This window comes from Dermacentor andersoni, chromosome 11 (genome assembly GCF_023375885.2).
Source record: "Dermacentor andersoni chromosome 11, qqDerAnde1_hic_scaffold, whole genome shotgun sequence".
Classification (NCBI taxonomy): Eukaryota; Metazoa; Arthropoda; class Arachnida; order Ixodida; family Ixodidae; genus Dermacentor; species Dermacentor andersoni.
Window position 1 is genome coordinate 100,888,059 of NC_092824.1, and position 17,580 is coordinate 100,905,638.

The following is a 17,580-nucleotide window of genomic DNA, read 5'->3' on the forward strand; positions in this document are numbered from 1 at the left end:
GCCAGTCATATTTAGTTTGTTTTTGTGTGTACACACGGTTTTGGGATAATCAAAGATCGTTTATCGGTATTTCTTTTTCTAGATTCCACTCCTACATGGCTTGAACAAAGTGTTCTCGCTAGCGAACATCACATTAAATGAGACAGAGCAAGTCGCTATCTTTGGGATGTCTTACTTCAAGAAGGTCAACGACTTTTTTGAGTGCATATATGACCTGTAAGCCCTCAGTATTTTCATAAAATATACCAAAGGTCACGTATTTCGCTTATTTAAATGAGTGGTTGGTCTTTATAGGACGGACATGTACAATCTTGCTGGGTGGAGACGCACCTTCCAGCTGCTTTTGCTAACGTCGAAGAAATTCGAAAATGCTTGGCAAGGGGTTCTAGAAGCTGCGTATGGCGTCCGAAAAGCAAAACCGCGTTGGCAGTATTGCCTCGGAAAAGTCGTCGGCACGATGCCTTTCGTGATTGGCGGAATGTACGTCGAGAAGAACTTCAACGTCACAGCAAAAAATGACGTGAGTGTACAACACCTGCAAACAGAGATATTTATGTGTTTTGTGCAACTTGGAAATGTGTATGTGCTTGGAATGTATATATGTGTTTGGAATTGTGTATATGTGTATGGAAAGGTATGTACATGTTGTGAGCAACTTGGAGGCAAGTAGACAAGATTTTGAGAAAATGTGCCGGCCCTTTTTATTCCTAAATGTGTGTATACGTGCACCTGAATATATAGTTAAAATTGCCCGAAGGCAGGCGACGCCAACGTCTCTTAAGCTCAGAAGCATTTTCAAATTTCACAGATGTCCTGAAACTAGAATAGCTATTTGCCCATTACTGAAATGTACAAAAACTGCGAAATAACGAAGCTGCTTTCAGACACTCAAGAAGAAAAAGATGCCCAACGATTACGATACTCCGTAATGCTAACTTCAAGCCCAGCTTTATACGTGTTTTCACTTCGAGATATACTGAGGCAAAAAATTTGAGACCGAAATAACCGCACCGACTGGCAGTGGGCCAGTGCCGTCAGCGCCTTCACAGAGGGAGGTGCAGTATAGGAACACTGGCATGATGAGCGGCATTAGTGTCCGCTGTGAAAGATGACGACAACAAAGGCGCGAGCGATATATTGAGGGACAGAGTTTCAGACCAAAATCACCGCACTGACTGGCTCTGTGCCGTCAGCGCCTCCACAGAGGGAGGGGCACTATGGGAACGCTGGAATGATGAGTGACAATGGAGCCAGCTCTGGTAGAAGACAACAACGAATGCGTGAGCAGTAACACGCGCACGTTCGCGCTGTTACGTCGATGCCGACGGCGATGCTCTACCCAGGAACGGGCGCCTAAGAGCTGTGCTCTTAAATGAACGAATGGAAAGTGGGGGTATATCCTCCTAGTAGTGCTGCAACTGGGGCTAGTTGCTCGGTGCCATCAACGTTGTAGAGATCATAAGCAGAACAGAGTACAGGACAAATGACATTAACGACAAGGTAACAGGGTGAAGCCACAGCTTGCATGTGTCACTTTCTTTATTAAAATGTCTTTTGGCAGGTTACGAAGCAGCAAATCTGGGCATGATGATGCCTAGCCAAGATGCCAAGATCGAATCCCAGCCACGGTGGCCGCATTCCGATGGGGCGAAATTTAAATACACCCGTGTGCTTAGGTTTAGGTACAGGTTAAAGATCCCCAGGTGGTCGAAATTTCCAGAGTCCTCCACTACGCATGCCTCATAATCAGAAAGTGGTTTTGGCACATAAAACCCTATAATTGAATTTTTTCATTCTTTTCCATATCAGGTCGAAATGATGATAGAAAAAATCAAGAATACCTTTAAGGAATCGCTTTCATCAAGACCGTGGATGGACAACAGCACAAAAGAAGCAGCACTGCTGAAGGTACCACACCACAAGTTATTTGCGGCATATGATGCGGTTGTCGAATTTTGTGGCCAAATGCCATTTCGAGCTGTCGTGTATGCATGTATGTATGCATGAATGCATGCATGTATGTGTGTATGTGTGTGTGCGCGTGTGCGTGCGTGAGTGTATGAAAAATGTGAATTTTCGTGCCGGTAACTTACACCGTTACCAGTAAGCTTTCCGTAGCTTATGTACAGCTACACTGGAACTGAGTGATGCAGTTATCCGGCATTTATTACCAATGCTCAAATATAGTATATAAATCAGAGCGCACATTAAATGAAGTTACACCAATAGGGCCGCTTTATGTCTAGAACTGTCATGCTCAAGCCACTCAAAATCGCCGTTTCGTTAGAAGAAACTCTTGATCGAGGGTAGAATCAACCTTAGAAATATCATCATATTCTTAGGGCTGTAATTACAAAATTATGCCCTTCTGTCTAGGATAAAATGAACATTAAGAAAATGGCCGTTATGTTTACTCAGTAACGTATTTCTGACACGACCAACGTTTCTGTTTTCAGTGCATATATAACGTATGATATCCACAGACTAATTATGTAGTAAGAAAATTAGCAAAAATACTTTGTGACCAAATCTGCATTTTTGCGCGAACATGAACACATCATAACCGTTATCAACAGAAATCACGAAAATGTAATACGACAACAACGATAATAGAGCATACTATACGGAACATGACAACAGAAGGTAAATGAAAATAGGTGCAAGTTAGTACTCCTGCGACGCCGGAAGTCATATTTACTCGATATTGATAAGGGTGCATAGGGTGCCAATCGAAACGATGAGCGCCTATGTGCTTTCCATAAATGCTAGAGAAGATGCCAGCCGCTAAAAAGACCTAACGGAGGCTTACCTGAACAAAACCCTACCTGAACAAAACCCACCAAAAGAGCAATAGGCGCATAATTTAGCAGTGATCATGCAAAAATACCCGGTTAAAAGGACATTTGCTGCCAAATCTATTGTCAATGCTTTCTTGCGATAGGGCATAAGATATGTTATGTTCGCAGCTTATATAGAGAGACATTGGCAGAAAGAATTTTGTGATGCAACCTTCAGTATTCCTGCGCTGCCAAAATACACCACTTTTGCGTTCTTAGACCCTTTTTTTGCACATCCTGCTTAAGCAGCACGGTCGTCTTTGTCAGAGTTCCTTACTCGGTAAAACACTACGAAAGACGGTGTAGCAAGGGCGTCTTGTACGGAGTTGTACTCTTTGTTGTGGTTGCTGAACGAGGCAAGGACCAGCGTGCGTCATAGATAGGGTTGCAGCTTATGCTAACGGTGCATCCGAGAAAGTGTAGCTGGCCGACGCTACCTGGGCGTCACATGGAGGCTAGGCGCGCCCTCTTCTTTATCCGTATGTTTTACGACGAAGGTGGCTTGTTGGTCAGGAGCTAGAGTTGGGTAGTTGATTGTGTAGGCATGAAAGGGTGTTTGCATTCATTGCGGATATCTTTGAGCATGCACAGTCATTTAATTTAGGGATACTTATACTTACAGGCACATTGATCACACGACGTGTCCGAACACACATAGTTGGAGCACACAACTACGTCATTGTGGAAACACACTGAAAACGCACAATATTGCCTGCTTTAATATCAGCCGCCTTCTCCAGATCTCTACTCCAGGGAAAACCGATAATGTCATGCCCCTTCAATCAGATGATCCGAAGATTCCATTAGCTCCGCCTTCATGGCAAAAGATGTGCAATAACATGTGCGCCGTCGTTCGCTGAACACCAATGTTGGCAGTGTTTAGCTGGCTCTTCATCGTGGTTGGCTTTGGCTGCGTGATGTGTTACTAGGACCTCTTTTAAACACTTAAACTTTCTATTTGATAAATTTGCCGTAGCCATTCTTCGGAACCGTTGAGACGAACTTGATGAACAAGCACGTCGAGGAAGACGGTTCTGGAAGCGGCCGTGTGGTCTAGTCACTTGAGTAGAATGTCTTACCCGCTCTGCAATGAAAACGCGCTCTCCCGCATAAATGCCTTAGTTTACAGAATTTAAGTACTCGCACTGGCTCAGTGAAATGGCGTTACCATCAAAAGCACAAAGACGCCTAAATTGGCCCTCCGGGCAATATTCCGAACGTAACAACCTTTATTTTATTTTATTTTTATTTTTCTCTAAAGTTATGTTTGTCAAGTGTATATTGATGCTCAGTGCAACAAGCAAGCTAGATGCATGAGCTCAACGCATACAGACACGGTTGGTATGTTTGAACACATATTGATCACGTACCTATGGTATGTTAGGGAACAAAATATTTCTTTTTGTTGGAATAAATTGAGTGTCAAAATTGCATCAGCGGAATATTTTTGGGGGATGTTGAGCCGACTGCTGCCAAAGCACGGATAAATCTTATCTTCTCGAGAAAGACGTATGATATTTAAAGATGAAAAAACAACAGGTGCTGCAGTGGTTGCTGTCTTTCTCATACAGCTAGAGAAAATGGCAAACAAAATAGGATTTCCTCCATGGATTCAAAACGATACCTATATGGAACAACAATTTCGATACGTAAGTAAAAGCTATATTTATCTTCAAACTATGGCACAGAATTTCTTGTTAAATACGTTAGTTTTTTTGTCTGTCTTACAGGTTCCTCATTTCAACTTAAGCGACCCCTTTTTTAAGATTGTATTACTTTTCCAAGACAATGCTGCTATCAAAAAGCTCCTACTACTAGGAAAGACCCCCGATAAGAAAAACAGGTAAGTAGACGTCCACACGACGGCAGTCGCAATAAGGTCGTAGTCTTACTACCTAAAACCCCGCAATTTTCGCAGCATGTGTGTAGGTTTGTCGCGGACTTCAATAAATTATTTCTTTAAATTTATTTCCCACTTTGTTAATCTAGAGAAAGCAATAACATCTGAGCAAGTTTCTTCAATTCAACGTTGTAGGACTTCTGGTAACTGTATTGCAAGACCATCCATGTCAAATAGTTTTACGTATATTCATATAAATTCCTGAGACGCTCGCGTTATATCAACAAGAAAATACTTTCATACAATTGCTTTTGTTCTCCCACTTAAGTCTGATGTCTTTGCAGCTGGGTCACTGCACCGGCCGTCGTAAACGCGTTCTACAACCCTGGGGCGAATGAAATGGGTAAATAAATTCTGACTAGTTTTAAAGCACGCGCATTAAATTTTTTGCCAAGCTTTTAGCTATACAAGACACGGCTGTTGTCCGTATTATCTTGGGCTCGTGCCTAAACCGTAGTTTTATAAACATTCCTTCTGTCTCTTCATTCGGTCGCAGCGAACCTATAGTGCATACACGGATATTGCAATCGCATTGAAAACGTTTATTGTATCAGGACCAAAGTGCTCACTGCATTCTCACTGCTGCGATGAAAGAAATTATCTCAATGACTCGCAAATCGGGCAAATCAGTTTTGCAGGAAATCTCGCCTAGTTCTTTGGTCTACTGATCAGTCTTGAAATAACAAGAACTAGCCCTCGCCGAAAAGTACAGGATGTCGTTATTCGTGTTTTGGCATCGCACTTCGCACGCCTATGAGGTGCCAACAAGAAACCCGATTTCGCGCGAATCTAATATATTGCACCGTTCGTTTCAGTTTTCCCGGCCGGTATACTTCGAGACTCTTTTTACCAGCATGGACTACCGGAGTACGTAGATATCCTTTAATGGGTAGTTTTCTTTAGCTTTTTTCACCCACATTGAATGGTCCGTGTTTCTCATTATAGAGACGGTTTGTAGCCTTTTTTCGTTTTGTTTTCACACCACAAAACCTCGTACATTGTCTTCTATTTTAAACACTCCTTTATCGGCGTGATTCGTACTGATAGGCCCTAATGTGTGAGACCTGTACTATGTGTCGGTGTACTGCTTTATTCTTTGAGATTTGCTACCGTGCTCTTTCTTTTCTCTTTCCTTCCCTCCTCCTTACCTTACATTTCTATGTTTCTGTCTCCTCGCGTCTGAAGGGCAGGCGGGTTTTGCCCTCCTTCCGATGACAGTTTTCAGCCTGACCCTTGTTTTACATTTCCTCTCAAACGAATTTATGTTTTTAAATTAAATACTAATAATGATATTAATATTTATTATATTAGTAACAGTTTGCTGGTGTGCGGCTTCAGGCATGGTCGAGCGACGGGCGCGGCATCGAAGTACCACGGTTGACGTTGTAGGCCGAAGCACCCTCCGCCACTTGTAAATGCGCTTATCAGTCACCATCGTTTCAGACTGACCGGTAGGGCAGGGAAGGGGCTCCCAGCACGAGCGGAATTCACGAGCAAAGGCGCTGAAGGGGACGACCCACTACATCGTTCGAATCCCTCTCTACAATAATAGTAATAATAGAAATGTAGACAGAGAGTAATGCAGGATGTGCGAAAGAGGATTATATAAGGCTAAAGAAATGCAACATAAATTCCGAGAATTGTTTATTAATGCGTAAGCATCCTTTTGCACCAGGAAAAGCAACGGGTATATATTCATAAGCTAAGAAAAGCAAGCAAGCAAAATTGAAGTTACTGTCGTGCCAAGCAGTAACTTCAACGACCCACTACATCGTTCCAATCCCTCTCTACAATAACAGTAATAATAGAAATGTAGACAGAGAGTAATGCAGGATGTGCGAAAGAGGAATATATAAGGCTAAAGAAATGCAACATAAATTCCGAGAATTGTTTATTAATGCGTAAGCATCCTTTTGCACCGGGAAAAGCAACGGGTAGATATTCATAAGCTAAGAAAAGCAAGCAGGTAAAATTGAAGTTACTGCCGGGCCAAGCAGTAACTTCATCGACCCACTACATCGTTCCAATCCTTCTCTACAATAATAGTAATCATAGAAATGTAGACAGAGGTGTTTGCAGGATGTGTGAAAGCGGATTATATATGGCTAAGGAAATGCAACACAAATTCCGAGAATTGTTTATTAATGCGTAAGCATCCTTTTGCACCGGGAAAAGCAACGGGTAGACATTCATAAGCTAAGAAAAGCAAGTAGCCAAATTGAAGTTACTGCCGTACCAAGCAATGTTTACGCAATAGCAGGCAATTCTCATAACTTCTGTAGCACTTTTATAGTCTTATATTATCCTCCTTTACCCATCCTCTCATCTTCTGTCTATACTATTATTATTATTAAAGCAACTGAGACTTTGACCGGCCTGTTCGCGTTTGGGTGGCATTTTTGGTGGCAATGATAACTTATTTATTTATGCGAATACCTGCAGCGCCACAAGGGCGTTGTAGCAGGGAGGGGGGACGTTTCAGAGATACTCTGGTACAAAAAGGAGAGACTTCGAAAAGAAAACATACATAAACAGAAAGGTCAGAAAAGAAGAGAGCAAGACTATTATCAGCAAGGCAACATAGGCAAGGACAACCTAGAAAACAATAATAATAGTTACGCTATTATCACGTGCACCAGTCATCTACATTTACATTATTATATCGATTAAATCTCTTAGCTTTTCAAATTACGTCTATTTGTGCAGATACAAGGCATTACACTTCTTGCGTCACAGACAGATTTTGCTGGGATCCTCGCCAAACAACGCTTAAACGATAAAAGCGCAAGTGAGGAGGTGGGGAGAAAGTAGCATGGCATAGAGAGCCAACAGGTTCACAAGGCATGAAGAACTGCGTGCGCCGGATTACGTTTGACATTTGGTTTGGGAATTGAGGTTGACAGGTAGCTTGCGTTGGACATAGCGATATACTGCGTGAGTGACATAGGGTTTGGGGTTGGGGGTTGGCTTCGAAGTTGAGAACGACATTACATTAAGATATACTGTGAGAATGGCCTCATGACTGGTATTCAGATTGTTGGCGGTGCTTCGTGTTAGTCTGTCTGTTGATGTGAAATCGGAAAATAAAAAGGTTTACAGTGGATCAGAAAACCAGGGTCGATGGAGAAAGCTGTCGTTAACTTTCAGAAACATGTGTGATGGTTTAGGCACCGATAATTTCTTTGTTAGCAGAAATAACTATTTTCTTTAACACCTAAAACCCCGTCTTTCGCTTGAGGAATCAAGAATGGTTGCCTCATTCCGTTAGTTATTTTGTTAAGCAAAGGCCTCATCAGCACGAAGTGAAATAAGAATACGAGAATTGCTCTCGAGCACCCTCACCGGGTGATTCCTATTCGATCTGTCTAAACGGGCTGGTCATGATTAATTCATCTGCCTAAATTCAGACGCTCACCTCTGGCTCAGGGCGCTTTAACATCTCATTAGAGCGGTTAGTGGAATCAAGCACGCTTCCAGGGACGCTGCATTGACGTGTACTTCCGCGTCGGTGTTCTTTTTTTCAGTTGTTACTTTAAAAGCTATCTTGTTGATCTCGAGTTTGGAGCGCTACCTGTTTGACTTGGCTGTGATGTGCGCCCTTTAACCTTGAAGCAAGACACGTTAAAAAAGGCCTGCTTACGCATAGAGTTCCCTACGAAAATTATTAAAGGAAATTCTGGCGCTAGTGTGTACGGAAAATACAATTATGGCGTATAGCCCACATGAAAAGGATAGGTAAATACATGGATTTGCTTTAACTTCATCTGGCTTCAATAATATTGGTCATTTTGAAAATATATCGTCTTACAATTAAAAAAAAGAACTATTAGTAGCATTTAAATGTGAAAATTCACAATCATTATGTGAGTGCACATGTACAAAGTTAATCTCCTAACACGCTTAGAAAACTAGGATCCCTTGGAAGATTCGAAAGATCAATAGGAATAAACAACGCCGGAAAAGTGCCTCAAGGTACAAGCGTGATGAAATCAATAAACTCTTTCAATCATTCCCAAATTAGCTGGACTATCGCAGCCCTGGAGTTCCTGTAATTTTTGTAGGAAACGCTATGCGTGAAAGCATATTGGTATCCCACTCGGTTTCGTTTTCTTCACGTCGCTCAGCCAGGGGCAATTGTCTTTTCTTCTGAGATATCTTGTGCAATATCAGAAATATGTTGTGACTCCGCTTTTCCGCTTCCATTGTCTGACTGTTCCGAGATCGCCATGCGTGCTCTGCTGTCGTGATGGCCTTCTAGCTCGGATTGGGAGCGCGCGTGATATATACAGACTGAGATGTGGCACATGAACAAGGCGACAAATCGAATATACCGTAAGCCTGCGGAAACAGCTACTGCAGCAATAACAACCAAGTAGGGCACTTTCACTGCAGCTAATTTCTTTGCGATATATAATATTGAGGGTAAATGCTACTTAGTGCCCAGTTGTATATACAGTGCACACCAGTATATCTCGAATCAACTCGAAATATATTTTCGAGAAGCGTGGGGCGAGTCCAGTAGTGGCTTTCCGACCAGACCGAGCCAAAGCACATGCACTGTTTTGGTGATAGCATTTCAAAGTGAAGCTTTCTTCGAATGCTCACTTTTGCCTACTGAGATGGCTAGCGCTGCCATCGCTTCTCATTTTGGGCGAAACCACAACTTTTCCAACTCAATAGCCAATGAAACCACAACACAAGCACAGTGACCCTGCACTTCATATGCTTCCATTTGCAGCATTGAATTGTGATCCTCGAATTTGTCAGCACAAACATTTTTTCTTACGCTTTGACATGCGTGTGTTGATTCATTTCATAGATACCGACTATTCTGGCAGGCAGACAGATTCCCAACCTGAATGTTAGTGTACACACACCTTGCGTACGCTAGCCAGCTATACTAAACCTTTTGCAGCATTTTACTTTGGCAAGCAGGCACCATCACACCGAGCCCGAATACGCGTTGAGCACCTTGTTCTTCCTTATACTGAAGCGTAGCTACAGTCTTCCAATTACACCATCTTTAACCTGCTGCCTTTTTGCATCTTTCATGAGCACCAGAATGAGCGGCGTGCTTAGAGTGTTAAACTAAACTTAAATTTGGGTGTTTTGTGTGCCCAAACCACGATATGATTTTGATCCAAAATCAATAAGGGGGCCGACAGATGGAGTTAGCACACTGTGGTTACATAAACAGGGATAAAATGCCTCAGTAAGGCTCGTCTACGTTTCGATAGGTGGATCCATTTTTGGCACACCTAGGTCCACCTATCGAAACGTAGGACTACCTTACTGAGGCCTTTTATCTCTGACTATGTAACTTATATACGACGATATCTTTATGAGACACACCGTCGTGGGGGACTCCGGATTAATTTTAACCGCCTCAAATTCTTTCAAGCGGACCCAATTGACGGCCCAATGGGGCCTTTGCATTTAGCACCCACCAAAACGCGGCCCTCAGGCTAAGCGCAACGCCATCGCCCCCACGCCACCACGGCGGTACATCGGGGCTCGCATTAGCTGCGGGAGCAAAAGTACAGTCAAGGCGTTTGCAAGTGACAAGCTCAGTAGCAGTATGGCAGTTGGACATGTTTCGTACAAGTTTAGAATCAGCACGGAAAAAAAGAGGACTATTTGATTTTTCGAGCAAACTAGGTTAAAGAAGAGTCTATACGGCCGCTGAGTTGTGAAAGTAGTCACAAATAGGTTTGGAAGTATGAATTGGCTTTGTTAAAGCGATGATGCGCTTAGAGGTGTACATTTGTTGAAATGAGGATATTCAGGTAGCGCTTGTTTCGTTGCGCGGTTCCGTAGAGAGTAGAGTCGGCAACCGGCAAACACCTGCGGGAGTTGTAGACATGGTTATATGTATGTAGCATGCTGATATGCGTGAGCTGTTTTGTTTTAAGCCACATTATTTGAAGGCGCAGTTTGCGTGAAACGAAATTGCGGGTGGCCTCGAGAAAAATCACTTCTGCAGTAGAGCAGCCCACAAATTTCTAGTTCGTATACAGGAGGATTTGCTGTTTCGTAATGACATCATTGCATGTGTCCGCGCGCGCCCATTTGGCTGCTGGAGTAAATTGCTTATGAAAATTTGTTGCTAGGTCGGTTAACTACGGGGCGATCGGCACCATCATCGGCCACGAAATGATTCATGGCTTCGACAACACAGGTAAGTTTTGTGATTGTCATGCTCATAATTAACAATAAGAGAAAACAATAGCAACGCACAGGTTCATATGTTGGTTTTTCTGGCGCAAGATCGAGGTGTGATCAGAGAGCGGTATGTATAATTTGAGAACATGCAACGAACACGATAAAAAGAAACATCCCTCCGGTGAGAAGTGTTTGACGAAAGATTTAGGAAAAGGTCATTGTCGTGTACTGGGGCGGCTGTCAATTTTCGGCGCGCTTAATGTTTGAGCCGTCGGTAACAACTCAGTAGATGGTGTGATGTTCGCTACGATTACGTTCTTGCCAGTTCTCAACAAGTGGATGCACATACGTCAAATCTAGGCTCAAATTAGTGCATGGAAAGTGAGAGAAGACAAGAACATCCTTACAGAAACTATAATTTCTATAATAATAACTAATGTATAATATATAATATATATAATACATGACTGAAATGTTTCTGTACCAGCTGCGAAATTCGAACTAAAGGATAAACTTTTTTCGCTTGTATATTTGTAGTGCTGATGCATGGAACACTCGGCCACCATGTAATATGCGATTCACGATATACAAGAAACCGTGGAGATGTCAGTGACGCTGTCGGCGTTGTTCTTAGCAAATCAGCAAGGTTTTTGGGACATCCTCAATTACAGGCATGCGCCATGATCAAGGCTCATCATTATCAATGTCATTCGCGCCTCATCGTCCGCATCGAGGCTGTTTTCAAGCTATGATGACGGAGTATCAGGTGCCAACACACCGTGAGCACTTGCAGAACGATTTCTACGCGATGCTACACTAGTGTTCGTTGTGATCTCCGAAATACATGAACAAACGTCACCGCTTAAGTGTTCGTGTTGAAAGCAATTGCTTGGACAAAAATATTGTACAAGTGCGCGACTGCGCAATCGTTAGCGCGTCTGGCTCCTCAATGCACATTGTCGCAGTGACACGACTTCAAATCTCAGGAACTCTGGCAGCCAAAGCTTTCTTTTGAGCACTCGCTCAACCACCCTCCGCGTGTTTTGTTCACGTTCATCGGTACGATTTCATTTCTTGCAACAGCTCAGTTGTTCTTCAACTACGGAACGGTTAAATATGCCGTTATGCTACCAGCTTTGTGTGCTCTAAAAGGCGTACAGTACATGCCGATAATATGTATGAATTGATTGCCTAATTACGCAGAACAGAGATATTCTCACTGGCACTACTATGTGGGTCAGAATGCTGTGCTATATAAAATGGTTCTTGTGGCTAGGATTGTTCTGCGGCGCAAGCAGCACAATGGTGATGGCGGAAAATCTTTCCTTTTTTTTTTTTACGCGCCATGGGCATACGGTGAAGTGGAAGATGGTGAGGTGGTCTGACAACAGCACAAAATCGTCGATAATGACAACGGCTTTCATTAGAGTAACCAAATAAACAGATCTACGGTCGAAGGAAGTCAAGTTTCGAGCTCTTACCTACAGTCGCACTAAATAGAAAGCGAATATAAACGTCAGTTCACTGGAACCGCTGCTGCGAGGATTCATTTCGCAAACCAACGTACACGTTCTACAGTCCTGGTCGTATGAGTAGTCAGCTTATTATGACTCAAATGCAGGTAGAGTAAAAAATGCCTCTATACGAATACGTGTGAAATTATTCAGGTTTTGCATGACAGCTAGGTTGAATATCTGTGGGCAGTGTTGCCGTCTTAACCAGGAACAATTTTTCTGTATCTGAGAGGATATTGGTTAATGTGTTATGTCTATAGTCATGTGAAAGAGAATATGTATTAAATAATTTTTGCTTGCCATATAATGCTTACATGCGACTTCAAAATAGCTTGTTATCGTTTAGCAGCATGCACGCAAAAGCGACAGTGCTATCGTGGTTCTACGTGGCAGCACATGCCTGTTACCCTCTTTAAAAACAAATTTTCATCTTTATTTTATGGGATCATACACATAGAGATAATATAAGACTCATTGTGTAAGGTATTTCTAAATACTATTTCATATCCAAGAGTTCTCACTTAATCTTGCAGGCAAGAAGTTCGACGAGGACGGACGGTTGAGAAACTGGTGGTCCAATTCGACACAAAAGCAGTTCGAAAAGAAGGCAGAATGTTTTGTTCGCCAATACAGCTCCGTGCTCAGTGGACTGCCCAACAGAACGGTGGGTGCCAAATAGAGAATCTTGTCAACTAACACTTGAAATTTGCCTTCTTTGTTGCTTTGAGTGTTTTCCCAATAGTGTACTAAAAAGTGTTGCACACACCTGGTCATTTCATGTGGATATTTGGGGAAGACCTTTTAAGCGTTCTTGCTCACGATCAAACCTTCAAGAAAGATTCATTCTGGTACAAGCAGGGGCTAGCCGAAAGCCCTTACTCGCAATGTACTGGCTCAAACCAGCCACACGTTGTTACATTCTAGCCACGAAAACCAGTTCACCGAAAGCTTTCTTTTTTTCGAAGTATAACCGACATTTTCTGGTTCACTTCCAGTTGAATGGTGTGAATACGTTGGGCGAGAACATGGCCGACAACGGAGGATTTCGAATGGCTTTTAGGGTGCGTACGACTTGTGCACATGAATGGTTGTGGTAGAGTTATCGCGCAAAAAATGCCGTGTGAACGCAGGTGCTCCCTTGACAGGATTTCTCTGGACGCAGCCCAAAGATATGTGTGATTAAAATCGCAGTTGTGTTAAAAAATTTGCAAAAGACTGCGCATGCGAATTACGGAGTTACATAAAACAGTCTTGATGGTAACTAAAAGAGAGGATGACGCAACTACCGGCAATAGAAATTATCAACAGTGATCGAACAAACGACGTCGCTGCAGCCAACATACATATCTATAAGTGGGCCTGTCTTCGTCAGTTATTGTCGTTGCCCTGGCGAAGGCAGCTTCACTAGTCCGATCGCTCTAATGAAATACCTTGTTAGACTAGTGTTGATCATTGTAATGTCGACCATCCTTCGAAAAGGCTTACTTTGCCACCTAAAATGGAATCAGAGACGTGGCTGTGTTTCGGGTTTCCCTTTTGCCTACCTCTTAGGTTGAGAAAATATTTAGCTATCCATTGCTAAAAACAACGTTCAAACAATGTGAAAACTAAGTAGCCAAACAGTCACTATTGTTAGTGAAAAAAATAACGCCATCTTTGCATTCCGTCATTAAGTGACGTTGTAGTTATGCCACAGGCAAAGGAATGACACAGAAAGGAAATTAACACAGTCCATATACTGACAAAGAATTATATTAGCTGAAGAGAACAGGAAACTTGATGTCATAAAATAACTTTTGCCTGATTCAGGACAGCAGTAATTTCAAATATGTGGAAAAGGCTATCGTTCTTCATTGAGCGAGCAGTCGGCTTAGGAATATGAGGAGAGATGTGACGAAAATTTCATTTTAACAAATTACAGCCGCATAACTCACTTGTGTCTCTTCGTGCGCTTTTCTTTTTCAGACACTTGACCCACATTTGAAGGCCTTCAAAACGCCGGACGTGCGCCTTCCAGGACTGGAACGATACTCCTCGAAGCAGCTGTTTTTCATCTCTAGTGCTTTCGTAAGCTGAATTTAACCTCTGGTTGTGACTAATGCATAACAAATAAAAAACGCTGTAAGTAGAGGCACAAAACGACGCAAGCAAGACAGCAGCGAATTGGTCACCAAATACCACAATCATGTTGCCAGCTGCTTACACCATACATTCCTTATGAAAAGGTTCTTGTTTCCTTATAAGAAGTATGAATGGATGGCTAGAGGAATGTCGAAAGTGAAGACAGGAAGCGATGGGTTTTGCTGCATTCTTTTCTGGCACCACCCGAAAGAGTCTCATTTCAGTAGATATTCATATGTATATGGGATACCTTGAGATATGCGCACACTATGTGCATCAGTGACCGTTTTCAAGTACTTTGCGTTCGCTCTCCATCAGCAAGTACTCTTAGGCAAGGCGTTGTGGCGTTGAATGAAGGAATGAAGGAGGTGGGCCACACGGTCGAGAGGAGGTACTTCGTCGTCGTCGTCAGAGGCTGGCACGTCGTCAGCTGTACGATGAATTTGTAGCTGCTACCAGCTGCTACAAGATCAAATGTGTTTGAGAGGAATGAGGCTGTCTGGCTCCTCCCCCCCCCCCCCCCACATCTGTAACAAACATTAAACGTAATTATATATAGTGAGAGCATGTGCGATTCGTCAAGGATGCCTGTTTGATCAGTTAATAAGCGACATATAAAAGAAGGATGGCGCAAATTGCAACGGAACAGAAGATAGCAAGCGTAACACAGAAAGACATCAGTATGAGATTAAGCTGCGTGACAGGACGAGGAAATTTCCAGGCATACGATGGAGTCACTCGACGCAGGAGAGGCGCTATTATATATCGCTGGGAAATGTTTCAGTGGATCTGAAAGAGGTCATTGATTGTCATGATTTATAAAAGAAAATCGGCGAGATCCAACGCAAACGTGCGAAGTTTGCTTTGATTTTTACAAAAAAAAAAACTCAACATCCTCATTTTGACCTCACTCAATGCAGCTCGCTGAATTTCCGCTCTGGTTCCTTTCTCTTTCCTGTACTTGTTTATCCGCACTCGGCTGCATTTCTTGCCTTCAGTTCTCCGTAGCAGAATTCATGTTTTCTATTTTGCTTGCGAATACGAATACCTGCCCAGGGGCATACGCCTTTTCTAGGGTATTTTCCAAGGATGTTCACATACCCTCTGCTACAAGCCCAGTTTAGCATACCTAGTACCCCAAGTTGTCTAATCGGGTACATACCCAATGACACATGCCGAGTGGCCCAAGCTGTTCTATACTCGACAAGACAGCAGTAGCCCACAGCCAGTAGCCAGCACCGACAAAGTTAAGGGAAGAGTCAAATTGGACTTCGCATCAAAGCATTAAATTTAACCAGAAGAAACGAAAGCGCAAAGACAGAAAGTGGACGGGACATATATGGACGTGTCCCATGTCCGTTCACAAGCAGTACTTGTGATAATGCCCCGCTTGCTATGAACGACTTAATATCTTGCATTACCACCTCTTCACATCTTCCGCTGTGCTTCCGTTCTGCTTCAAGTTTACGCGAAAGCCAGAGCGTATCATTTGAAGAAATGCTATGCTGCTTCCTGTTGCTCAAGTATTATTGCCCAACAAAAGACTCGGATGCAAGAGAAGAAGAACACACTCCAAGTGCTTCTCTTATGTCCGTGTCTTGCTGCGCAATAATACTTGGGTAATGACTTGCCAACTTGGCCAAAATGTTGCTCTCGTTAAGCTTCCTGGTTCTTGTTAACGATGAAGATTTGTCTAGATTTAGTTATTTGTCCATGTTATTTTTGCTAAAGAAATTACAACAGAAAGCTGAAACTAAGTGAAAGGCGCTAAGATTGAAATAAATAAAGTCACCATACCGCTTTGTAACACAGTCACGTGCTCGCATTCATTTTTTCCCTAAAACATGCAAAGAATGCAATAACTTGTCAACATCGTTAGTGGCTATAACAGATCCGGTCCTTTTTAGGACCACAATAGAAAACATAATATTGTGATTATGCCCTAAAAAGTTAATGTTGTGATTTGTATTATGATACGCTTATATTTAGATCTTTATTTTAGCATGTGCCTGTTGTGTTCCTTTACTATTCATGTTCATCTTTAAGTGCCTGTTTTGTTTTGTATTGTAATGGTATAATTGTTGTTACCATTTCTTTTTCTTTTTTACTTATGCGCCTCCCTTCTGTAATGTACACTGTACCTAGAGGGTATCATAAATGAATAAAAAAAAATCCTTAAATGAACTGAGCGCTAAGGCTGTGTCATAAAGCAGTTGCGCGTGAACTTTTCACTTTGAGTTTGTTTCCACTGCCAAACTCTTTCGATCGGTGACTATGTGGTACAGAACTGAAAACTTAAAGGGCGTGAAAGGTCAATCAAAAGTGTCTTTCTACTCGTGGACACTAACGAATGCTGTTATTCAGAAGCCGGCCGCTTGGTTATATGTATGCTCCCCTTCCCCACCCTCCTTCCCATAAAAATAATAGAATTTGCAACAGCAGCGCATTATACTAACAACAAATGCGTTGGCCTTGCAGGTCTGGTGTGGCAGCTTACGTCCAGACGCACTGCGTTTGCAAATAGAATATGACCCCCACAGCCCGCGGCGGCAAAGGTGACTTTTTATTTTTGCTCTTTCTGTAAACTCATATTTCCTTAATAATAAAACATCGGAAATGAGAGGGCCACAAAGGAGCATTATTCTATTAGAGATGTGCCGTTTTGTAAACTTTACGGTGGCACACACGTAATGTTTACTTCGACTTCAATATCCAAAAAAAAAAAAAAACAACGTAAGAAATGTCAAAGCTGTTATAGTTTGATTTCATTTATTTCTGTTCTTTTTCGCCGTACTTAAAGCTATTTCCGCAGATTATCGATAAGATCCGCGACGAAATGTAGGGTCCGAAACCCCAGCTAGCTATTTAGGCACACACGTGCACCGGCGCGATGCAAAAGGTATTTCTTACACGTCAGCAAAAATTGATTGCGGACACAATGACCACAGTTCCAGAAGCTCTCGGTTGACCAAAGACACAATAATAGGAACCTCCCTCTCCGGCCAAAAAATAAATAAATGAATAAATCAAAATTGGATCACTGGCT

The 17,580-nt window shown here is 42.5% G+C and overlaps 1 protein-coding gene across 1 annotated transcript in view; it reads left to right on the top strand.

The window, feature by feature from the left end:
- Positions 1-17,580, top strand: part of LOC126539160 (neprilysin-1-like) — a 31,687-nt gene that overhangs the window by 13,201 nt on the left and 906 nt on the right. The window contains exons 6-17 of the mRNA XM_050185907.2: positions 83-216; positions 295-520; positions 1,810-1,908; positions 4,409-4,486; positions 4,568-4,680; positions 5,022-5,080; positions 5,553-5,604; positions 10,848-10,915; positions 12,947-13,077; positions 13,409-13,474; positions 14,379-14,480; positions 17,013-17,089. Of these exons, the coding sequence (XP_050041864.2) occupies positions 83-216; positions 295-520; positions 1,810-1,908; positions 4,409-4,486; positions 4,568-4,680; positions 5,022-5,080; positions 5,553-5,604; positions 10,848-10,915; positions 12,947-13,077; positions 13,409-13,474; positions 14,379-14,480; positions 17,013-17,089 (1,205 nt within the window). The remainder of the gene's footprint in view (positions 1-82; positions 217-294; positions 521-1,809; positions 1,909-4,408; positions 4,487-4,567; positions 4,681-5,021; positions 5,081-5,552; positions 5,605-10,847; positions 10,916-12,946; positions 13,078-13,408; positions 13,475-14,378; positions 14,481-17,012; positions 17,090-17,580) is intronic.